This window comes from Ranitomeya imitator, chromosome 1 (genome assembly GCF_032444005.1).
Source record: "Ranitomeya imitator isolate aRanImi1 chromosome 1, aRanImi1.pri, whole genome shotgun sequence".
NCBI lineage: Eukaryota > Metazoa > Chordata > Amphibia > Anura > Dendrobatidae > Ranitomeya > Ranitomeya imitator.
Window position 1 is genome coordinate 114,728,957 of NC_091282.1, and position 26,237 is coordinate 114,755,193.

A 26,237-nucleotide genomic window follows, 5' to 3' on the forward strand; every position below is an offset into this window, starting at 1 on the left:
GGACGTAATGTTTCAGTAGTGAATGCTGTGTGCATGTGCACCCAGAGCAAGAAGAAACTAAAAGGCCGGCGGACGGCAAAACACAGCTGCCGGCCCAAGCACTGCGGTTCTCAGGATTCTGTGTGGGGGCCAGATAAAGGGTCACCGCTGACCTGAGGTTCCCCACCCCTGGCCTAAACGTTTGTAGGTTCCCCTCATCCTGCTAAAACAGCTGACCTAATGCATGGACTCCACCAAACCTCTGAAGATGTGCTATGGGGTCTGGCATTGATACCAGCAGCAGACCCCCCGCCTTCCTGTAAAGGCCGCCATATACATTAGATAGAGATGGCTTGCTGTTTGACCAACCATCAAGCTGATTTAGGCTGATGAACAGCCATAGACCTTTCAGTCTTTTCTGCCTGTTAGTTCTTTATGCCAACCGTGTATTTTATTAACACTTCAAAAAGATCTTTTGTATTGTTCAAGTAGAATTATTATTATTTTTTTTTTATTTATTGCAAATGTGTGAGCTACTTTCCACCTAATGACTGTGTAATCGGGGGACTAAAACTGACCACTGCAGTGTTATATTCTGAAATAAATGCATACAAGACCAAGGTACTCAGCTCTTGGGCTGAGTGGCCGAGGGTAGAGCCTATGTTGTCAAGTTTAGTAGCCCAATGTTCTAATATTATTGGATAAAGAAAGCGAGACACGGACTCTACCTAGAGCGCCTGGCACATCTGTGCAGTATATTAAAGGGTTTTTCCCCGAAAACTATTGTTCATAACTCGAGAGCATGTGAAAATAATACAACTAGTGTGCATTTTTGTTAATATATTCATTTCCATCTATAATAGTGCACTGTGGCTGGACTATACCTGGGGTCCACCTTCAGTGGTGGACGCACATGCTCAGTAGCTTCCCTGCTCGGTCTCTGCTCATCCCACATAGTGATGTGGTAGTGAAGCGTCCGATAGTAATGAGCAGAAATTCAGCGAGGGCAGTGGATGTAACAAATGGGGCAGGAGAGGAGCGATAAAATTAAATATGGATAGATAGGGCATTGAATTCAGGATCCCTACATTTGTGTATTGGGTTGTGTTCTCTTCCGGTCAGGACCGAGGATGATGAGGCGATAGCGGACTGCAGTGTACTCTTGCGAATTTTGTTGCTTTCTGGTAACATGACACATGATACCACCCATGGGAAGAGTCCAAAATTGCAAAGGACTTAATAAAGAAGCTGAAAGGGATTTCAATTACACTGGACAGTGGTGGGTGTGTTTTTTTTTTTTCTTTTTTCGCGTTGATAAGGCTAAAAGTAATGATGTGCGTTACTCCAGAGACTTTTATTTATTTTCTTAAATTTGTTGGATATTCCCTTTAAAACCCATTTAAAGTATAATTTTTGTTAATGCAAAACGACTGTTGCATAACCTGGTCCATCGGTCACATGAGTAATCTGTGGCTGCTGGATGGGAGCCGTAACAGCCTTGTTCCAGCCCTCATAGACTAACAGTAAGAAGTGACCTATGGTTCCCCCAGCAGACACTGGAGAGATTCAGCAGGTCACAAGAAGGCGATCAGAGCGGCACTGATAAAAGGTGAATAAGGCAGCTGGTAAATAGAAGACTAGGTGCAGGGAACGTACATTAGTAGCACCACTCCAGCGCTGCAATTGTTGGTGTTTTGGAGGTCGCTAAATGTCAGATCTAGATTTTATTCAGTCTTTGATGGTGGACATATTTCTTGGTGCCATGATTTGGATGATGGCTAAAATCACTCTAATGCATTTCTAGAGAGCGATCATCACTGCATAAAAGTAAATACATATTTCTTATCAAACAATCACCCCAAATTATATCGCCACAACTAGAAGTAATGTAAAAGCCATAAACCATGATTTGCCCGCCTGTATTTTATTATCTCCGGCCATCTAGATCCTCGCTTTCCCACCTATTGTGAGAATTATTGTAGTTGCCATGGAAACAGTTTAGCACAAATGAGTCCAGGAGAAGCCATTTATATATTTTGGATCAGGCAGTGTTGTGTATACCAGGGGCTCGGATTTACAGATATTCAGATGACACTGCACGTCGTGGAGGCTGCTGGGGAACGATGCTGCTCCAGACAATATTTTGACATTGGGAGCACCAAGAAATAGCATTTTGGCCGCTTTTGGTGTGGGCAGTTGATAACTTTTCATTCATAATTAGTTCACAGAGAATCGAGAGACATTTCAGGGAAATTGAACTGTCAGTGGGTAGAAACAAGCATTTGACCTCATCACATTGAGTGGGGCCCATCATAATTTGTTCATTTGGTCCCGATCAGCCCGGCCTCATCTCTCATACGGCACCTCGCTGACCTTCCCTCTCCAATTCCGCTCGGTTCAGCTTTAATTATGACTCAGCAGACCCGAAGAAATATTGCAGCCTGCTCTCAAAAACCCTGAACTGCCACTCACCAAAAGATTGTTTTTTAACAGGTAATAAATGCCCAGAGGAAGTGATGCCGCGTGTCCCCCACAAGAGCAGCCGCCGGCATGTGCCGATCGTCTCCCTCGCCTCTCAAGTGTGTCACCGCAAGATGGTGAAATGTTCATTTCAAGGGTTTTCCTGCCTTGTGGGGAAGGAATAATAATCTGCGTGATGTGCACATGAGCAGATGGATTAAGAAATCAGAGCGAGAGGTCACCTCACAGGAGGTCACCATACCACGTCGCTGTCAAGTCTATTGTCAGCTGCTTTTTAGGGATTTGATTTGAAGAAATCACTTTGGGTTTAGCAGACAAGTGAGAGATGATATTCTCTTTCCTCCAGAAGTGCGGGGGATCTGGGATCTCGTTTGTGCAGTGAAGTATTTTCTTCCGTCTTTACATTTAGTATATATGTATACAGGTTTATGCATGTAACATATATCATTTTGTTTCCATTTCGTCATTTTCATATCAGTAACATGCCTATTCATCCTGTGATTTACATCATTTCACCACTTTTCCTTCTTAGTGTTACAATTTCATGTTGAGGAATGTGTATATACACAAACACCAAAATGTAATATTCATATATATCACATTAATACTAAGAAGGAAACGTGTTGGAATTAGGTAAATCACGGGACGGACGGACGGTCATGTTCATGATATGGAAATTATGCAAAAATTGTAACAAAATTTTCAAAACCTCTCGATTTATTCAGTATTTGTAAAAGCGCCACATGCAGAATTCCTCACGGTAACCCTCCTTGCCTGCTATCATTGAGGTTGGGATCTGTGGATTTTGGTCATGTGACTCATCATCACCAGTTCTTCTGCAATTTTATACTGCAATTTTATGCTGCCGCCTGCTTATGATTGGTCAGTGGCATGCAGGAGGCAGAAGTACACGCCCCTAGTGAAAAATATTAAGTAAAATAAGAGTTATGTGAAAAACTCAAACTATGGTGTATCTTTATTGTGTAACGGGCTGGGTGATGGAACCCAAGGAAAACCTCGAGTGGCGTGACTAGGAGCCTCACCCAATCTGACCACAGACATGCAGCAAACGACACCAAGGCGGAACACTGTCACACCACACACACACACGCTGTATACGCCGTATGCACCACACACACATACAATGTATACGCTGTATGCACCACACACACACGCTGTATGCACCACACACACACACACGCTGTTTGCACCACACACACACACGCTGTATGCACCACACACACACACACACACGCTGTATGCACCACACACACACACACGCTGTATACGTCGTATGCACCACACACACACACTGTATGCACCACACACACGCTGTATACGCCGTATGCACTACACACACTCTGTATATGCTGTATGCACCACACACACACACGCTGTATGCACCACACACACACACGCTGTATGCACCACACACACACACACACACACACACACACGCTGTAAACGTCGTATGCACCACACACACACACTGTATACACCACACACACTGTATGCACCACACACACGCTGTATACGCCGTATGCACTACACACACGCTGTATGCACCACACACTGTATACACTGTATGCACCACACACAGGCTGTATACGCCGTATGAACACATACACTGTATATGCCGTATGCACCACACACGCTGTATACACCACATACGCTGTATACGCCGTATGCACCACATACGCTGTATACGCCGTATGCACCACACACACGCTGTATGCACCACACACTGTATACACTGTATACACCACACACTGTATACACCGTATGCACCACACACACACTGTATACGCCACACACACTGTATACACCACACACACTGTATACGCCGTACGCAACACACAGTGTATATGCCGTACGTACCACACACACACGCACACACACTGTATACGCCGTATGCACCACACACACACTGTATACGCCGTACGCAGCCTCTTGTGCGGTACCACCAGTGGAACACCGACACAAGCACGCCGCCGCTGGGATTAGCCGAATAATTTGCTGACCGCCGCCATCTTTGTACAGGAGGAGTGCATGCGCAGTTTTAATGTGGCCGCTATCTGTCTGCACAAAAATGGCGGCGGTATGATTTACTGCGTCTGCGCGAATTCCGTGCAGGTGCAGTGAATTATTCAGCTGATCCCGGCGGCAGATGCGTGACGTGTCTCCAGACAGAGGAAGTCGGTCACATTAAAGGGGTTTTCCCACGAACGAATGGGAGGAAGCAAAAGACAATACTGACATTACAGATCACAGAGGATTCATTTTGTCAGGTAAAATATTTCACTGACTGTTTTTAAATAATATTTTACCTCACAAAATGTATCCTCTGCAATCTCCTGCTGTAATGTCCGTATTGTCTTTTGCTTCCTCCCCTGCCCTGGAGCTGTGGTATGTTCGGTACACGGTCAGACAGTTCGTGGGGAAACCCCTTTAAAAAGCAAATATCAACGCCAACATGGCTCCTCCTAAAAAGTACGCCAATGACAATGAAAGGAAAGCAGCAAAGGCGCAACGTTGAAGACAACAACGAGCAAATGAGACTCTTGAAGAGCAACAGCATCGCTGGGACAAAAACAATGCATATAAGCGAAGTAGTCAAGCACATGAGTCCCCTGATGCAAAAGTCATTCGATTATCACCGGATGCCATTAGGAGCACAGACGGGAGAAGTCAGCACATGGGGAAAGAGAGAGTGGATAGGTGGGTGAGCACATGGGGGGAGAGATTCTCAAATCTGCAAAGCCTGCCCCCATAGTGACATTAGCGCCCTCCCGACGCGATAGCATCGGGCCCGCATCTAGTTTACTTATGATTTTAAGTGCTATCATGTTTGAACTTTGACTTGATATGTTCCCTTTTTGTCGTTTTTTTTTATTTTATTTTTTTAAATACCGCTTACATAACATCGTTTTGATCTAATATGACACATTGGGTTTTTGTCCTGAGGAAGAGGTCCTTTGTGACCTTGAAACGTGTTGACTTACAAAACGGTTTCTTCAAAGTAGGTTTATAAGAAGAAATCGGCATCCTGGATTTCTCAGCAGCACAGAATCAGGCACGTATTTTGCTCCTCTGATTACGCTCTCTGGTCTACGGTACCGTGTTCTGCTGCAGCTGGTTTATGTGCTGAGCATGTTGCTATTTTTGCTTATTTTTGCTCCCCGGTTTCTACGCTACCATGTGACAGAGGATAGGACTGACTTAGCCATTGAAATATATAGTACAGAAAACATTTGGCCTCTTTAGACTCCATATAAAACTCTTAAGTCTCCTGCAGCGGTCTTGGCCTATAAGTTCACGGTGTCCTGCCAAGTTTTGAGTTTTGCAGAAGATACTGAACAATAGCTTAAAATAGTTGTCATGAGTTCGAAAAACATTGCTTCTTCATCCAAAAATCTTTTGTCTCATCTGTCTAGAGGTTGTGAATGGTATTTCTGCTTAGCCCAAACATCTAACTGTATGTAAGCTGCAGTACCACATACAGCCCATGGACTGATGTGGCGCTGTATCTGGAAGCAAGCAGTCATGTGTTTCCAATCCCATACAACCCCTTTTAATGCACATAGAAGCACATTCTGTGCTGAAGATATCAAAGACATCTGGACATCATCTTTATTTCCAAGTTTCTTGTCAAGTGATACATTCTAATATTCTCCATTTCGCCTCCTGAGTAAACCATTGCAGATCCCTTTTAAAAATCTCAGAATCGGATCACACATTGCAGCTCTCAACCTACAATTTGCTAGCAATTAAAATAATATTAAGGCAGAGCTCTGAGCAGTGTATCCTTGTGGTGAATGTTAGGCTGTCAGCAGGATTTTCAGGTCATTTGACATAAAGGATACAGGTGCAGCCGCTCTCGGTGAAGGTGACTGAGAGTTTCATCAATCACTTTGGCTTCTTTTTTTTTTAAGTTGATACATAATGGGCCCCTTCAATCAGTTTTTTAGTTCTTTTGTCACCTCTTCAAAGGATATAGTTCAGTTTATCCAAGGTTATGGTTAAGGATCTTGGCGATATCTATAGATACGCGTGTGTGTGCACGTATGTATGTGTGTGTATGTGTGTGTATATATATATATATATATATATATATATATATATATATATATATATATATATATATATATATATATATATATATATATATATATATATATATATATATATACTAGATGTTAGCCCGATTCGAACTTGTCGGGTATTCTAGAATATGTATGTATGTAGTTTATTTATGAAGATTTTAGAATAATACATTGAATATACAGGATTTGGCCGGCCGCGACCAATTAGCGAAACGTGGTTCAAATCCCGCGCCAATTCGCGGCCGGACTGCGCCGGCCGCTGATTGTTCGCGGTTGGCCACGTTGTAAATAGCACAGCCACGTAGTATATAACAGCCCACGTAGTAAATAGCACAGCCACGTAGTATATTGCACAGCCACGTAGTATATAGCACAGCCACGTAGTATATAGAACAGCCCACGGAATATACAGCACAGCCCACGGAGTATACAGCACAGCCCACGGAGTATACAGCACAGCCCACGGAGTGTACAGCACAGCCCACGGAGTGTACAGCACAGCCCACGGAGTTTACAGCACAGCCCACGGAGTATACAGCACAGCCCACGGAGTATACAGCACAGCCCACGGAGTGTACAGCACAGCCCACGGAGTGTACAGCACAGCCCGCGGAGTATACAGCACAGCCTGCGTAGTATATTGCACAGCCCGCGCAGTACCACGCACGCAGAATATAACACAGGCCACGTAGTACATTGCACAGCCCACGTAGTATATTGCACGGCCCGCGTAGTACATTGCATAGCCCGCGTAGTACATTGCACAGCCCGCGCAGTACATTGCACAGCCCGCGCAATACATTGCACAGCCCGCGCAGTATATAGCAATGTGGGCACCATATCCCTGTTAAAAAAAACAAAACAAAAAACAAACATGCATCAATAGTAAAAAGTTGGTCACACAGGGTTAATAGCAGCGTTAACCGAGTGCGTTACGCTGCGGTCAACGCTGCCATTAACCCTGTGTGAGCACTGACTGGAGGGGATTATGGAGCGGGCACTGACTGGAGGGGATTATGGAGCGGGCACTGACTGCGGGGAGGAAGGAGCGGCCATTTTGCCACCAGGCTGTGCCCATCGCTGATTGGTCGTGGCTGGTTTGCCACGACTAGTCAGCGACATGGATTTCCATGACAGACAGAGGCCACGACCAATGAATATCCGTGACAGACAGAAAGACAGACAGAGACGGAAGTGACCCTTAGACAATTATATAGTAGATATATACATATATACCGTATATACTCGAGTATAAGCCGACCCGAGTATAAGCCGACCCCCCCAATTTTGCCACAAAAAACTGGGAAAACTTATTGACTAGAGTATAAGCCTAGGGTAGAAAATGCAGCAGCTACCGGTGAATTTCAAAAATAAAAATAGATGCTCCATACCGTTCATTATTGCCCCATAGATGCTCCATATACAACTGTGCTATATAGAATGCTCTGCACCGTTCATTATTGCCCCATAGATGCTCCTTATAATGCTGTGCCATATATGCTCTGCACCTTTGATTATGGCCCCATAGATGCTCCTTATAATGCTGTGCCATATATGCTCTGCACCTTTGATTATGGCCCCATAAATGCTCCTTATAATGCTGTGCCATATATGCTCTGCACCTTTGATTATGGCCCCATAGATGCCCCTTATAATGCTGTGCCATATATGCTCTGCACCTTTGATTATGGCCCCATAGATGCCCCTTATAATGCTGTGCCATATATGCTCTGCACCTTTGATTATGGCCCCATAGATGCCCCTTATAATGTTGTGCCATATATGCTCTGCACCTTTGATTATGGCCCCATAGGTGCTCCTTATAATGTTGTGCCATATATGCTCTGCACCTTTGATTATGGCCCCATAGATGCCCCTTATAATGTTGTGCCATATATGCTCTGCACCTTTGATTATGGCCCCATAGATGCTCCTTATAATGCTGTGCCATATATGCTCTGCACCTTTGATTATGGCCCCATAGGTGCTCCTTATAATGCTGTGCCATATAGAATGCGGCTGCAATAAAAAAAAAAAAAATCACATACTCACCTCTCTTCTCAGGACGCCGGCGCTTTCAATAATTACCTGCTCCTCTGCGGCTCCGTCTCCAGCACTGACGCTCAGCAGAGGGGGCGCACGGACTACGTCACAGCGCCCTCTAACCTGAGCGTCACTGCTAGAGGACGCTGCAGACGGAGCCGCACCGGAGCGAAGAGCAGGTAATTATAGCGCTGCGCTCCCCTTACCTCCTGCGGCGCGGTCCCTGCAGTCCCTGGCTTCTCCGGCGCTGCAGCTTCTTCCTGTAATTGAGCGGTCACATGGCACCGATCATTTACAGCAATGAATATGCGGCTCCTCCCCTATCTAATGAGCGGTGCCATGTGACCGTTCAGTACAGGAAGAATCTGCAGCGCCGGAGAAGCCAGGGACTGCAGGGACCGCGCCGCAGCAGGTAAGTATAACTACACAGCCCCCGCTCCCCCTCCCCTGCCGACACCCGGGTATATGACTCGAGTATAAGCCGAGAGGGGGACTTTCAGCCCAAAAAAATGGGCTGAAAATCTCGGCTTATACTCGAGTATATACGGTACTAGCTGGTAGCCAGATTCTAACGCATCGGGTAGTCTAGAATATGTATTGTTCTGTCTTCATACACGTTGATACGGTGTGTGTTCCAACATACAGCATAAACCACTTCTGTCTTCCAAATAAGCAGACTGTTCTCTGTAGTCTAACTTGTTTATTGGTAACAGGTATTGAAAATGCGGTAAAACTATAAGAATACAAATGATATGGATAAGTATTGAGCCAAATCACAGCACAGCTGATACTTTACAACTATCAGGAAAAATATACAGGATTATTATTATTATTTATTATTATAGCGCCATTTATTCCATGTGAGGAGGGGCATACATAATAAACAAGTACAATAATCTTGAACAATACAAGTCACAACTGGTACAGGAGGAGAGAGGACCCTGCCCGCGAGGGCTCACAATCTACAAGGGATGGGTGAGGATACAGTAGGTAGGGTAGAGCTGGCCGTGCAGCGGTTTGGTCGATCGGTGGTTACTGCAGGTTGTAGGCTTGATGCAACTTCTACATATAACTACTGTACATACAGCAAGTGACTGATAATAGATTTCCCAAGTACTAGTTGCTATACAATAAATCAAATTCTGTAGAACACTATATTGCAAGAACAGGGGTAACAATCTTACCGGATAAACTTAACTAGGATGGCAAGCGAGATAATTCAGCACAGCACATGAACACGTGTGTCCCAGGAAGTATACAGGAAAGTAATGGAGTCTCTCTCTTTCAGCATACCTTGGTACAATCCCGAAATGCAACACTCTAATTATTACTAAAACACAGGTTATAAATTTAACCACCACTGGGTGGTGCTATAACACAGCAAACCAACACTATAGTAACAAAACTTTAATGCATGAAATGAGCTACACTGTCCTTATTAGAATGGACAGAACACTCCCCGCTTGGCATCAACCGATGCCACCTACAGGCTCTTTTGGCGAAAACAGTAAGACAAGTTCCGCAACTGGTCTGAGGAATAGTCTACTCTCCCCGGACTTGCCTACTTTGACCTCGACCTTACGCACCCTTCCATCTTTGCTTGGGAATATTTTAGTGATGAGGCCTAGTGGCCACTCATTGCGGTGAGACTGGCTGTCTTTAATGAGAACAACATCGCCGGTTTTGATGTTTGGTTTGTCGGTCTGCCACTTCTTCCTATGTTGTAAGGTGGAGAGGTACTGCTTCCTCCATCTGTCCCAGAAGGTATTGGAGAGACTTTGTACTTGTCTCCATTGTTGTCTGTAGAGGTCCTTGTTGCTAAATTCTCCAGATGGAGCGCTGAGAACACTGGCTTTCTGAGTAAGTAACATGGCAGGAGTGAGTGGTCGGATCCCCAGAGTCACTAGAAAGTGAAGTCAATGGTCTAGCATTAATGATGGCCGAAACTTCTGCCAAGAATGTGGACAAACTTTCATGTGTGAGTCTTGCGCTACCTGCTTGCAAGAAAATGGAGTCAAGGATTCTGCGTGCTATTCCCATCATCCTCTCCCAAGCACCTCCCATGTGAGAAGAGTGTGGCAGATTGAAAGTCCAGGTGCATCCCTGCTCATTCAAGTATCTTTCCACACTCGTGGTGTCTAGGTTGGAAGGAATTTGAAGTTCTTTCACTGCTCCTACAAAGTTGGTACCTCTATCGGAGCGTATGTGCTTCACGGGGCCTCTGATGGTGATGAAATGTCGGAGTGCATTTATAAACCCTGAAGTGTCCATGGACTCAATTACTTCGATGTGGACTGCTCTGATGGACATACAGGTGAACATAACTGCCCAGCGTTTGTCATTGGCTTGGACTCTTCTAGTGTTCCGTGCAACCACAGACCATGGCCCGAACACATCCAGTCCGACGTTGGTAAAGGGAGGCTCTGTACTAAGTTTGTCCGATTGGAGATTGGCCATCTTCGGCTTTTGAGTCCCGCCACGGAGTTTGCGACAAATCACGCAATTGTAAATGAGTTTACTCACGCATCTCTTTGCTCCAACTATCCATAGTCCAGCAGTTCGTAGATTTCCTTCAGTGAACAGTCGACCCTGGTGTTTCACAAAAACGTGGTGGTGTTGCACAAGCAAGGTCGTGACATGATGATGTCCGGGAATTATTACAGGGTGTTTCTACCCAAATTCCACTTCAGCTTCTTGAAGACAACCTCCAATTCTTAACAGCCCATCTTGATCGATGATTGGATCAAGTTTCTTCAAAACACTGTCTCTAGGAACATGTTGGCCTTTATTGAGGTTATGTAATTCTTTGGCATAACATTCACGTTGTATGGTGCGAATTATAACGTTCTTGGCATTTTCCATGTTTGGAACGGTAAAGGCAAGCTTGCAGTAATGCGAACCCTTGCAAGGTTTCTGAATGGCGGGTGATGTTGACTTATAGGATCGAGCCATGTGAATCAAACAAATGAAGGCACGAACAAGCGAGTTCCAAGTTAAAAACTTGTTGAAATGGTGGGATTTGAGGTGATTGTCTTTAGTCACTGTGCGTAAAACGGATACCTGAGGACGGATTTCCTCATCTGCCTCTGGATCTACCAGTTCAAAGGTGTTTGACCCGTCAATGTATGGCGTCGAACGGTATAAGAATGTAGGGCCAGTAAACCAGTTTGTGTCCTGAAGGTGTCTTGCTTCAACGGATCTGGTTGCGTGGTCCGCAGGATTGTGGTTTGTGGACACATAGTGCCACTGTTTAGGTTCGGTGGATCTCCTGATCCTTAGCACCCGATTGCTGACATAGACATAAAAGCGACGAGTTTCATTGCAAATGTACCCCAGCACTACCTTGCTGTCAGTGTAGAACTCGACTTCTTTGACTTCCAGGTCCATTTCTGTCAGCTAACTCTACTGCTTGCACAACTGCACAGAGTTCCAGTTTGGGTACTGTGTGTTCACGAAGTGGGGCCAGTTTTGTCCGGCTCATAACAAGCCTTACATGGCATTGTTCGTTGATGTCAGTAGTTTTCAAATACGCTACTGCTGCAATGGCTTTGGTTGAGGCATCGCAGAAGATACAAAGCCTTTGCATCTTGATTTCTGTTGATGGCACAGAAGCATATGGTCGTGCCACGTAGAGACTTGACAGGGCTTCTAAAGAGTTCTTCCATCTTGCCCACAAGTCTCTTTTCTCGCTGGGAAGCGGATCATCCCAATCGGATGTCTCTTAGGTGAAGTCTCTCAACATCATTTTACCTTGGACAGGGGTTACAAATCCCAGAGGATCGTACAAGCTGTTTACAACGGACAGGACACCTCTACGCGTTAAGGGTTTCTCTTCTTCACTGATCTGGAAGGTGAATGCATCTTTTTTCAAATCCCAGAGTAAACCCAGGCTCCGCTGCAGGGGAAGGGAGTCCATGCTTAAATCCAAGTCTTTTAAATCTGTTGAGTAATCTTGAGAGGGAAAGGCTGCCATTAGTTTTTGGCTGTTGGAAGCAATTTTGTGCAACCTCAAATTGGACGAAGCGAGCATTTCTTGTGCCCTTCTTAGGTGACTGACTGCCGACTCATCTGTGGGTGTGGATTTCAGGCAGTCATCTACGTAGAAATCCTTTTCTACAAACGATCTTACATCCGATCCATACTTTGCTTCACCCTCTCTGGCTGAATGTCTAAGGCCATAGATGGCAACAGCAGGGGAGTGGCTGTTCCCGAAGATATGTACCTTCATACGATATTCCACAATGTCCTTGTAGGGGTCATTATCGTGGTACCAGAAGAACCTCAAGTAGTTTCTGTGTTCTTCCTTAACAAGGAAGCAGTGGAACATCTGTTGTATGTCGGCCATAAATGCTACTGCAGCTTTACGGAAACGAAGAAGTACTCCCAGAAGTCTGTTGTTGAGGTCTGGACAAGACAGGAAGACGTCGTTTAAAGAAACACCTTCGTATCTGGCACTTGAGTCAAATACCACTCTTGTCTGACCTGGTTTCTTTGGATGATGCACGCCGAAAATTGGTAAGTACCAACATTCCTCGGAATCTTGAAGTACAGGTGCAATTTCCGCGTGGCCACTCTGGAATATTCTCTCCATGAAGGTAAAGAAGTGTTCTCTTGTTTCTGGTGTCTTCTGCAGTTTGCGTGTAAGGGAGACAAATCGACTGTAGACAAGTTCTCTGTTGTTGGGTAAGCGTTGCCGTTGTGGTTTGAATGGTAAAAGTGCGACCCAACTCTTTAATTCATCTCTTACTATCTCTCGCTCCATGATGTCTAAGAACAGTCTGTCCTCTATGGACGTTGCTACCTGGTTGTCTTCTCTTGTCCTGTGGAAAACTGTGCACCCTATATGATCTTGCTCACCGTCGCATGCATGGTGTTCACAGGAAGGATCAGCTAACGGACAAGGTGGAGGGGTGTGGCAATTCTTTAATCAGGAAACTTCTCTCGCATGGCTGGAAGAGAGACGGATGTCCATTTTCAAGAGTATTGGTGAGCATATTGTTGACTGATTTCGGCCTGTGTGCTCCACCCAAACAGACGTCTCCCACGATGACCCATCCTAGGTCAAGTCTCTGAGCATATGGGGCGTTTTGTGGGCCGTTAATCTGTCCTCTAGCCTTGTGGACCCGTAGTATGTCTCTTCCAAGGAGTAAGACGATTGGAGCTCCTTGGTCCAGTTCCGGTATCAGGTGAGCTATACGTTTCAAGTGAGTATGATGAGCTGCTACCTCTGGTGTAGGTATCTCCGACCTGTTGTCGGGTATCTGGTTGCACTCCAGCATTGATGGCAAGGATAAGCAGGTTTGACCGTCCATAGACTCTACTTTGAATCCGGTCGCTTTTCTCCCCGCCGTCTTGACAGTAACTGCACATGTCTTCAAGGAGTATGGAGAGTCGGGACCAGCAATGTTGGTGTCACAGAAAAAGGACTTAGCTAGAGACCTGTTGCTCTGATCGTCCAAGATTGCATATACCTTGATTGCCTTATCCCGTTGGCTCGTTGGGAATACTCTGACAGGACAGATCTTCGAGCAGGATCTTCCTGCTACAAGTTCCTTGCAGATTTCTGTACACTGAGAAGTGACCACTGGGGTGTCTATGTCCGTGTCCATCTGTTTTTCGGCAGACTCTTCTACTCGTGACGATACCCCTGAGGGTGGTCCAGGGTGTAGGGCCGTGTTGTGCTCCACACTACTGCATTCTGCGCATTTCACACTGGTTTCACAGCTCTTGGCGAAGTGTGAGGTCGTCGCGCAGCATCTGAAGCATATCTTGTTTTCCTTTAGGAAACTCTTACGGTCTTCTAGAGACTTCTCCCTGAAGGCTCTACATTTTAGTAGAGGATGAGGTTTCTTGTGTAGGGGGCAGTGTTTGCTGAGATCCTGCGGTTTGTCCTCTTCTGGAGAGGACTTACTTGTCCTGTAAGGAAAACCTGTGGAGGTAACATTAGTTTTGTGGACTGCCACTGGTGTTTTACTGGGTTTTACACCGGAGGCGGTGGTACATGACATAGTGAAATCGAAACTGGGGTCATTTCTAACTTTAGCCTGCTGAGCAACAAAGTCTACAAACACTCTGAAAGGAGGAAATGGTACCTTATGAGCCTGTTTGTAATGGGGTTTTACACCGGAGGCGGTGGTACATGACATAGTGAAATCGAAACTGGGGTCATTTCTAACTTTAGCCTGCTGAGCAACAAAGTCTACAAACACTCTGAAAGGAGGAAATGGTACCTTATGAGCCTGTTTGTAATGGGACCCGTGACTGACCCACTTTTCTTGTAAGTTGTAAGGGAGCTTTTGGACAATTGGGTTGACACCTCTGGCGGTGTCCAGGAATGCCAACCCTGGTAGGTCACATTCTGCCTGAGAAGCATGTACCTCCATTAACAAGTCGCTCAGTTCCCTGAGCTTTTGATAACCCTTATTTGCTATCTTGGGAAAATCATCAATTCTTTTATACAAATCGTTTTTTATAGCTTCTATTGACCCATAGCATTCTTCGAGTCTTTCCCACACCATACGAAGTCCTGTGTGTGGGTACTTTATGTTAATATTCCTGATTCTTTTGGCATGTTCAGCTGACTCGTTCCCTAGCCACTTTACCAGTAAATCTAACTCTTCACTACTGGAAAGTTCCAAGTCTCTGATGGCGTTCTGGAAGGAGGCTCGCCATGCTCTATAGCTCTCAGCTCGATCAGTGAACTTTACAAGTCCCTTGGTCACCAGCTCCCGGCGGGTAAAGAACCTTGCAAAGTTCATAGTGGCTGAGTCAGTGCCAACATGAGCTGGTGTGCGGTTGTCATGCGGTGTGTGTGGTGCGTCCTCATACCTGGTAGGAGCTTCTGGCTTAGGAAAGTCTGTATAAAACCGTTCCAAAGCGAAGGGTGTCCCTGTCAGTCTGGGAGGAGGCCGTATCTTCTGCTCTGTAAGACGGTTGTGGTGGTCGACATCGTTTCGCAGTATACCTTCCTGCTTCCAGTAAGGCATTTGGAGGAAGGATCTCTGGTAATCTGTATAGGCTGGTTGGTGTAACGGGTCAGAGTTATCTATTTTGGGATGTTGGTGGACATATTCTGAGACGCGTTGAGCTGGGTCCTGTCGATCAAGGTCTGGTCCACGCATCGCTGTCTCGCTCAGATTCAGGAAACTCCACGGCTTCTAAGAACTCAGCTTTGGCAATTGCGGCTGCTGCTTCCTTTTCAGCGGAAAGCCTTTCCAAAGTCGCTCGCAGGCGTGCTGTATCTGCGTTTCTATCGGCTTGCAAGCGGGCTCTTTCTGCTTCTTGTTCTGCTTGCAGACGGGCTCTTGCTGCTTGCAGGCGAGCTCTTTCTGCTTCTTGTACTGCCTGCAGACGGGCTCTTTCTGCTTGCAGGCGAGCTCTTTCTGCTTCTTTATCTGCTTGCAGGCGGGCTCTTTCTGCTTCTTGCTCTGCTTGTCTTAACTTTAACTGCAACTCTTTTGCAGCGAAGGAGGATCTTTCGCCGCCTCAGCTTCTGCACGGGCGAGAGCGATAGACTTTTTCGATGACCACTTGCTAGAGCGGCTTGTTTGGGACCTCGTCCCGAGTGAAGATGCTTGACCTGCAGACATTTTGTGTCCGTTTACAGACTGTAGGACGTGTCAGAGCGGGTAGAAATTAACTTCAGCGTGGACTGAGACGTGTAGCGCTTGGTGGGGGCTGCACTCTCTGTACTTGTGACTGTATGGCGGCCGCTGCAGTATCTGCAGGCAGTACGGTGTGGTACAAGCGGCTCCTAAGTGGTATTTGCTATCGCTGGCGTCTAGCCTCCGTTTTACTGTTCTGTCTTCATACACATTGATAAAGGTGTGTGATCCAACATACAGCATAAACCACTTCTGTCTTCCAAATAAGCAGACTGTTCTCTGTAGTCTAACTTGTTTATTGGTAACAGGTATTGAAAATGCGGTAAAACTATAAGAATACAAATGATATGGATAAGTATTGAGCCAAATAACAGCACAGCTGATACTTTGCAACTATCAGGAAAAATATACAGGATGATGCAACTTCTACATATAACTACATACAGCAAGTGACTGATAATAGATTTCCCAAGTACTAGCTGCTATACAATAAATCACATTCTGTAGAACACTATATTGCAAGAAGAGAGGTAACAATCTTACCGGATAAACTTAACCAGGATGGCAAGCAAGTGAGATAATTCAGCACAGCACATGAACACGTGTGTCCCAGGAAGTACACAGGAAAGTAATGGAGTCTCTCTCTCCTAGCATACCTTGGTACAATCCCGAAATGCAACACTCTAATTATTACTAAAACACAGGTTATAAATTTAACCACCACTGGGTGGTGCTATAACACAGCAAACCAACACTATAGTACCAAAACTTTAATGCATGAAACGAGCTACACTGTCCTTATTAGAATGGACAGAACATGTATGTAGTTTATTTATGAAGATTTTAGAATAATACATTGAATACACAGGATTTCGCCGGCCGCGACCAATTAGCGAAGCGCCTGTCACTGATTGTTCGCGGCCGGCCACGTAGTATATTGCACAGCCACGTAGTATATAGCAGAGCCACGTAGTATATAGCAGAGCCCCGTAGTATATAGCACAGCCCACGGAGTACATAGCAGAGTCACGTAGTATATAGCACAGCCACGTAGTATATAACACAGCCCACAGAGTATATAGCACAGCCACGTAGTATAGAGCATAGCGCACGGAGTGTAAAACAGCCCACATAGCATATAACACAGCCCACGCATGCAGTATATAACACAGGCCACGCAGTGTATAGCACAGCCCACGTAGTGTATAGCACAGCCCACGTAGTATATTGCACAGCCCACGCAGTATATTGCCCAGCCCGCGTAGTATATTGCCCAGCCCACGTAGTATATAGCAATGTGGGCATCATATCCCTGTTAAAAAAAAAATTTAAATAAAAAATTGTGTTATACTCACCTTCCGTTGGCCCCAGGATCTAGGAAGCGTTTACCGACGCTCCTTGCGCGCTCCGTTCTCAAGAGTGCACTGCGGTCTCGCGAGACCGTTACGTCATCATCTCGCGAGATCGCAATGCATGAGCGGTCGCCGGAGCGTCGCGAGGAACGGGAAAGGCCTGTTGTGGATCCGAGGGGCCAACAGACGGTGAGTATATAACGATTTTTAATATTTTTTTTTATTATTTTTAACATTAGATCTTTTTACTATTGATGCTGCATAGGAAGCATCAATAGTAAAAAGTTGGTCACACAGGGTTAATAGCAGAGTTAATGGAGTGCATTACACCGCGGCATAACGCGGTCCATTAGCGCTGCCATTAACCCTGTGTGAGCACTGACTGGAGGGGAGTATGGAGCGGGCACTGACTGCGGGGAGGAAGGAGCGGCCATGTTGCCGCTGGACTGTGCCCGTCGCTGATTGGTCGTGGCAATGGTCGTGGGCGTTTTGCCACGACCAATCAGCGACATGGATTTCCATGACAGACAGAGGCTGCGACCAATGAATATCCGTGACTGACAGACAGACGGAAGTGACCCTTAGACAATAATATAGTGTATGTATGTATATACAGTGGGGCAAAAAAGTATTTAGTCAGTCAGCAATAGTGCAAGTTCCACCACTTAAAAAGATGAGGCGTCTGTAATTTACATCATAGGTAGACCTCAACTATGGGAGACAAACTGAGAAAAAAAATCCAGAAAATCACATTGTCTGTTTTTTTAACATTTTTTTTGCATATTATGGTGGAAAATAAGTATTTGGTCAGAAACAAACAATCAAGATTTCTGGCTCTCACAGACCTGTAACTTCTTCTTTAAGAGTCTCCTCTTTCCTCCACTCATTACCTGTAGTAATGGCACCTGTTTAAACTTGTTATCAGTATAAAAAGACACCTGTGCACACCCTCAAACAGTCTGACTCCAAACTCCTCTATGGTGAAGACCAAAGAGCTGTCAAAGGACACCAGAAACAAAATTGTAGCCCTGCACCAGGCTGGGAAGACTGAATCTGCAATAGCCAACCAGCTTGGAGTGAAGAAATCAACAGTGGGAGCAATAATTAGAAAATGGAAGACATACAAGACCACTGATAATCTCCCTCAATCTGGGGCTCCACGCAAAATCCCACCCCGTGGGGTCAGAATGATCACAAGTAAGGTGAACAAAAATCCCAGAACCACGCGGGGGGACCTAGTGAATGAACTGCAGAGAGCTGGGACCAATGTAACAAGGCCTACCATAAGTAACACACTACGCCACCATGGACTCAGATCCTGCAGTGCCAGACGTGTCCCACTGCTTAAGCCAGTACATGTCCGGGCCCGTCTTAAGTTTGCTAGAGAGCATTTGGATGATCCAGAGGAGTTTTGGGAGAATGTCCTATGGTCTGATGAAACCAAACTGGAACTGTTTGGTAGAAACACAACTTGTCGTGTTTGGAGGAAAAAGAATACTGAGTTGCATCCATCAAACACCATACCTACTGTAAAGCATGGTGGTGGAAACATCATGCTTTGGGGCTGTTTCTCTGCAAAGGGGCCAGGACGACTGATCCTGGTACATGAAAGAATGAATGGGGCCATGTATCGTGAGATTTTGAGTGCAACCCTCCTTCCATCAGCCAGGGCATTGAAGATGAAACGTGGCTGGGTCTTTCAACATGACAATGATCCAAAGCACACCGCCAGGGTAACGAAGGAGTGGCTTCGTAAGAAGCATTTCAAGGTCCTGGAGTGGCCTAGCCAGTCTCCAGATCTCAACCCTATAGAAAACCTTTGGAGGGAGTTGAAAGTCTGTGCTGCCAAGCGAAAAGCCAAAAACATCACTGCTCTAGAGGAGATCTGCATGGAGGAATGGGCCAACATACCAACAACAGTGTGTGGCAACCTGGTGAAGACTTACAGAAAACGTTTGACCTCTGTCATTGCCAACAAAGGATATATTACAAAGTATTGAGATGAAATTTTGTTTCTGACCAAATACTTATTTTCCACCATAATATGCAAATAAAATGTTAAAAAAACAGACAATGTGATTTTCTGGATTTTTTTTTCTCAGTTTGTCTCCCATAGTTGAGGTCTACCTATGATGTAAATTACAGACGCCTCTCAACTTTTTAAGTGGTGGAACTTGCACTATTGCTGACTGACTAAATACTTTTTTGCCCCACTGTATATATATATATATATGTATGTATGTATGTATGTATGTATGTATGTATGTATGTGTATATATATATATATATATATATATATATATATATATATATATATATATATATATATATATATATATATACTGTGTGTGTGTATATATATACTGTGTGTGTGTGTGTATTGATTTACCATGTGATCCGGTGAAAGTGCATTCACAGGTTTTATTTTCTTAATTTTGCTGCAACAGCAGTGTTATATTTTATTCTTCTCTTTTATGTATCATAACAACTAGCACAATTGTAGCACTATCATAGGTAAAAAATTGGTGCAGAAAGTTGTAGCTGGCCGTATATAAAACTAGCTATTGAACCCGTTCTACGCCCGGGTGGCGAGCATTTATATTGGTATATGGTCTCCATCCTTGTATGTGCTGCTCCATCCTGCGTCCCCATCCTGTCATGTGCTGCACCCATCCTGCGTCCCCATCCTGTCATGTGCTGCACCCATCCTCCGTCCCCATCCTCCGTCCCCATCCTGTCATGTGCTGCACCCATCCTGCGTCCCCTTCCTGTCATGTGCTGCACCCATCCTGCGTCCCCATCCTGGTATGTGCTGCAACCATCCTGCGCCCCCATCCTGTCATGTGCTGCACCCATCCTGCATCCCCATCCTGTCATGTGCTGCACCCATCCTGCGTCCCCATCCTGGTATGTGCTGCACCCATCCTGCGTCCCCATCCTGCGTCCCCATCCTGTCATGTGCTGCACCCATCCGGGGTCCTGAGCAGGCGGGGACACCGGCGCGCTGTGGGGGTCAGGTGCCGGTATCGCCGTCAGCTCAGGCCCCCCAGCACTTACTATATTCACCTGTCCTGCGTTCCATCGCTGAGCGCCGCCATCTTCCCGGTCTCCTGGCTGTGACTGTTCAGTCAGAGGGCGGCGCCGGCGCGCATTAAGCGCGTCATCGCGCCCTCTGAACTGAAGGTTACAGGCCGAAGACCGGGAAGATGGCGGCGCTCAGCGGTGGAATGCAGGACAGGTGAATATGGCCGATACTCACCCTCCTGGCGGTCCCTGCTTCTCTGTTGGAGATCGCGGTGTGCGTTCAGTGTGAACGCATACTGCGATCTCCCGGGAGCGTCACTCTGTGAGGCCCAGACTGCGCCGGCGCCTGCGCAGTCTATAAAGGCTTCGGACAGAGTGACGCTCCCAGCGTTATATTATAGATGTCAACAACTACATAAACTGATAGAAGCAAAAAAAACGATAGTTTGTATCGTGACACCGATTTACTCTCTACACATGACTCAAATGTGACCGTGAAGGGGAACTCCGCTTCTCATACTCAGTCATATAAACTATCCCAAAAAGGCTAACTATGAGCGAAGTGCATCCTACAGCCAGTTCACACACCCACCCCACACTTCTTTCTGTCGCCTCCCCACATTTTGATAGGCAGGTGAGACGTCTGCCACACTAGGGCAGGGGTGTCAAACTGCATTCCTCAAGGGCTGCAAAAAGGTCATGTTTTCAGATTTTCATTGTACTGCACAGGTGATAATTTAATCACCTACACACATAATGATTGCAGCACCTTGTGCAATGCTAAGGAAATCTTGAAAACACGCATGGTTTGCGGCCCTCGAGGAATGCAGTTTGACACCCCTGCACTAGGGTACACCATCTAGCTTTCTCAAGCACCTGATACAGGTACTTTTCTTGCACTCTGGCATACACACGGTAAACCAGCCTGGCTATGCTTTCCTCCTTCAGGGTTGTGGGTACGTTTAGAGCAGCAAGGAGTAAACTTGTACAATTTTAGATTTACCATACGAAAAAAGGTACAATGCATAAAAAAGATCAATTAGACATGCATACGAGACAAAACATCATAAAACAAAAAGGATAAAGTTCTTAGATTAGATCCATAAGTTATTCTTGGCAGAGGAGATCACTGCAGAAATGTGGACAGATCTAAGAAAGACACAATGAAAATGCCGTCCAATCTACAGACATTGTATAGAATAGGGGGAGCAGAGGAGATTGATAGTTTTCTGAACAAGAAAGGTTTCAGTATAATCTGCTGTTTCTGGGCTTTTCAGTCCAGTAGGCGGTCTCATCAGCGACTGACAGCCATCTCTGTATTCACACTTATACATAGAAAGCTGTCAGTCACTGATAGGACCGCCCACTGGACTGGTAATCCCAGAAAGAGCAGAGGATTAAATGATTTTATCAAAAGTAATATATATCAATCTGCTCAGCTCCTGCTCTATAAGAAGATAGATTAGACTGCATATTCATGGCGACAGGTTCCCCTTAAACAGTCAAGACAAACTATATATCCCTATTTTTAAATATAACTTCTAAGACTACATAGTGTAACATTTTTGTTTTTGGCTTTCTTTTCACATTCTCAATGGCTGCTTATCAAGTCAGAATATTTGATCATTGACCACCTACCGTGTCCTGTTTGTGACAAGGTGCGGTGAATTTTCTTTAGGGCCTGTGCAAGATTTATGTTTGGCAAAGCTCTTGTTTTTCGGTTCTAAGCCATCACCTGGAGCGACCATTTTGCATTTTTTTAATTTTATTTTCCCTTTTTCAAATGATAATTCATTTCTTTCCGTTCTAGAAAGTTTCACGATTTTTAATCTTAATAACCTTAAAAATAGCAGACATGCGATGTCATAAAATAACTATTAGCGACTAGTTTGTATCCTATAAATCTAACTCGAGTTGATAATATGGTCCATTACCAGCTAACTGCGCAGAGTATTTTTCATTTTACACTCTTCAGTTACTTTTTAGTGAAGTGTTAAAAAATATGAAGCTTTTCTCCTCTTTAAAATTGCACGCTGTCTGTCTGTTATTAGGGAGATAACAGCTCTTATAAATGTTTCAGTAAGCGCTAAGTAGACAGTTATGTGCCCTCTCATTCCACGCTTATTTGCTTACCGTAATAAACTGATAAAATATGTGTGCTTTGCTGCTGTGTATCTGCAGGCATCAGGAATCACATAGATTTCCTTTAGAAATAGCGTTGTGTCTGCAGAATTGATTGGTTATTTTCGCAAACCATCCAAAGGTGTGACTTATCATTTACAAATATGCTGCATAAGTTGCGTGCTAGTCTTTTTTTTTTTTTCTTATAGCTCTAAAGTTTCCTTCCTCCGGTGTCTCGTATTTTGGGTAAAACGGTTCAGTTAAATCACTTTCACTCTATTTGCCTTCTTCCATCGGCAGGAAGATTTTTATGCGTGAGCTTGTTGGCTGTTACTTACCGTATGTTTCCAATGTGATCATGATTATTTGCGTACATACGGCTCATGTGTGCACACATTTATTATATCTTATTGCTGGTTTCTTTGGTTCGCAAAAAAGGAAAGAGTTTGCAGCAAAAGGAAAGGACCTTCTTGGTTGTAGAGATTTCCCTTCTCTGTATCGGGATCCATTCATATCTTTAGTAAGGGGGAAAAAAAAGGTACGCTAAGGCTTTGTTCACACAAGGCGTTTTTGATGTGTTTTGTTTATGCAAATTTACTGCTGCACTTTACAGTGCCAGCAAAGTCTGAGATTTCAGAAATCTCAGGCACACAGCTCAGTATTTTGTGCTTTGCATGTTTTTTTTTTTGGCACAATGGATCATGTCAACTCTAACCCCAACCCTAACCCTAGCTCTAACCCTAACCCTATCTCTAATCCCAACCCTAATAACCCCAACCCTAACCCTAGCTCTAACCCTATCTCTAATCCCAACCCTAATCACCCCAACCCTATCTCTAATCCCAACCCTAATCCTAGCTGACATGATCCAGCATTTGCAGCATTTTTTGTGCCACAACCTGATTAAATCGAAAGAGATTTTTTATTTTATTTTTGCACTAAACTTTATCAGCATGCACAAGAGACAAATGTAGCATGGCAAAAGCGCAAGAAAAAAACAAGCAAAACCTGCTTTCCTGCTAAGAGGGCATGTTTTGCTGCAGAAATAATGCTGAAAAAACGCCTTGTGTGAACTTACCCTAATATGGATAGAAAAATAGAAAAGGAGCTCATGGGAGACCTCTTGCACAATGTCTTTTTTTTATAAATTTTTGCTTTAAAAAAGAAAAATATCAATAATAAAAAAAAAAAGTATTCCTATATTTGTAACTTAGGTTTCACAGACAGATGTCTCTTTTGGGTGCAGGTTATGATAACATTGAGGTCAATTTAGGGTGGAAAGAGGGGTCCATTAAGAAAGTAAAACCTAAAAAATCCCCAGGTCTAAAAAACAAAACAAAAAAAAAATACTGCAAATAAAGTAACAGTGGGGAAAATGTATTTCCTGTGTACCAAGTCCCTCACAAAGTGCTATAACAAGGGCTGAGGATTTTTAGTTGCATGATGTGGGGTTTACTTACAGTCGCATACAAGACTTTTCTGCCACAATGTAAGTTCTTCTAGGTTAGAACTGGGCAACTACGTCGTATTTAAGGAGACAGCGGTCAGTGTAGCGGGGAGAAGCGGTCAGGGACCTGCCTTTTGGAAGAGTCGTCCCCAGCTGGGCTTTTAGCTATGGTTTTATCTGAAACGCTGCAGGAGATAATAGGGGATCTGTGTTCGGGCAGCATTAATTACCTGGCAGGTTCCTTTTGACATGGCTGCCTAAACAATTAATACCAGTTCATCATCTATTTTGTGTTTGGGGCGTCATTGTTCCCCTCTTCACTGCCAGTAAATATCTGTCCACTGTTATTTTAGCAACTAAAACCATCAATATGACAGTAAAACCTAACCCGAAACGCGTTGTGAGATCCAGCATACGTGTGATCTAACTTATACGGACCTTTATTTGTTGGCTAGCTGACGATTAAATAAATTGGGAGGGGGCTAAGTGCTTGTCCAGTTGTAAAGACTAACACCAGTAAGGCTACGTTCACATTAGCGTCTTTGGGCGCAGCGTCTTCGACGCAACCCAAAACGCATGTCAAACCGCATACACAACGCAGCGTTTGACGCATGCGTTCTCCTAAAATGTTATTCTTGACACAATTGAAGATAAAAAACGCCCAAAAAAGTGTCTAGACACTATAAGGAGAAAGACCACCAATGGAATTTGTGCATGTATACCCTTGCAGAGATTAATTCCTCCCATTTTGCTTGTGTTTCCAGCATCAAGATGGAGCGTCCCATGGAGAGTATCTACATGAAGATGGATTTGGATTTTGTCTTGGCTAATGCTTATGCTCTTGTCACTGTCTAGACACTTCATCACCTGTTTTTTACTCAAAAGGCGCATGCGTCGAACAACGCGGGTCAGCGCAGGCACCTGCGCCCTATGCGTTTTACATAGACACTAATGTGTTTTTTTGGCGCATTTACAATGCAAGTGCGTTGCATGCTTTGTTTACCGGAAATTTGGCGCAGGAAAAATGCAACATGTAGCGTCGGCCGCGCCATGTCTGGTGCGCCCAAATGACGCATGCGTTGTACATCGATTGACAACGCATACCAGCGCATGTCCATGCGCCCCTCATGTTAAAGATAGGGGCGCATGACGCATGCGTCGTTATCCGTCGACGACGCTGCGCCCAAAGACGCTAATGTGAACATAGCCTAACTGCACTGTTCGGTTAGTTAGTAACACTGCAGAGTTTTCTCTCTTTTTTTTTGGATTAGCTGGTATTGCTAGTCACCATACGAGTATATGGCTGTCAGTGTGTGACTACTACATGTGAACATGTAGCTATGAGTGCAGATATCATATCACATTTCTGTTTGCTACACAGTTCACTGCAGCTCCATGACGCACAGGCTTGGTTTGGTTTGTGTCACCAGGTCTAAGTATTTTGTGCATTAGAAAATTGTACATCCAGCTTTAAAAAAAAAAAAAAAAGTAAGTAATTGTGACAACTATTTTGAACAATGAAGGATTTGTGTGGTAGTATTGGGAAGGAAATTGTGCAGTAAAAGGAGAGAATGGCGCGTTCTATGGTCGAAGAGTGTATTCACACTTAGGCTTATTTGATGTGTTTGGAGTTTCTGATCTAAAAAGTTGAAGTGTGAACACACCTTAATAAAGTGTCCAGATATTATAGCATCGACAGAGAAACTTAGAGAATGTCTCTTCCCAAACGCTGCTGTGTCGGATGTTGTCACTTCATGTGCCCGGCTTCCTGCTTTTGCCTCTGGAAGGAAAGCTAAGCCTCTTCTCTACTTACAGGTATGCATGCCATCTTTTGTCCCTTCAAAGACGCATGAACTTCTCCATAGAATGAGTGGCAAAGGTCTGTCGGCGCACTACAACTTCCCACGACAGCCGTGTATTTTTGGAGCTCAAATGGTGTCCGTGCAAATCACATTTAACAATTCCACTGACAAGGAAATAGAAGACATTCACATAGAAGAAAAGAAATCTGATCTGAAGATGCATTTGTTCAGTCCAGTAGGTGAGAAAATCTATTGTATAATTCTGTCTGAAACCAACATTT

The 26,237-nt window shown here is 44.7% G+C and overlaps 1 protein-coding gene across 2 annotated transcripts in view; it reads left to right on the top strand.

Annotated features, from left to right (window-relative positions):
- The window catches only part of AP3B1 (adaptor related protein complex 3 subunit beta 1), a 354,978-nt gene that overhangs the window by 227,481 nt on the left and 101,260 nt on the right, over nucleotides 1–26,237 (top strand). For both annotated transcript variants that reach the window (XM_069749950.1, XM_069749942.1), the window contains exon 23: nucleotides 25,970–26,195. In XM_069749950.1, coding sequence (XP_069606051.1) covers nucleotides 25,970–26,195 — 226 coding nt within the window. The remainder of the gene's footprint in view (nucleotides 1–25,969; nucleotides 26,196–26,237) is intronic.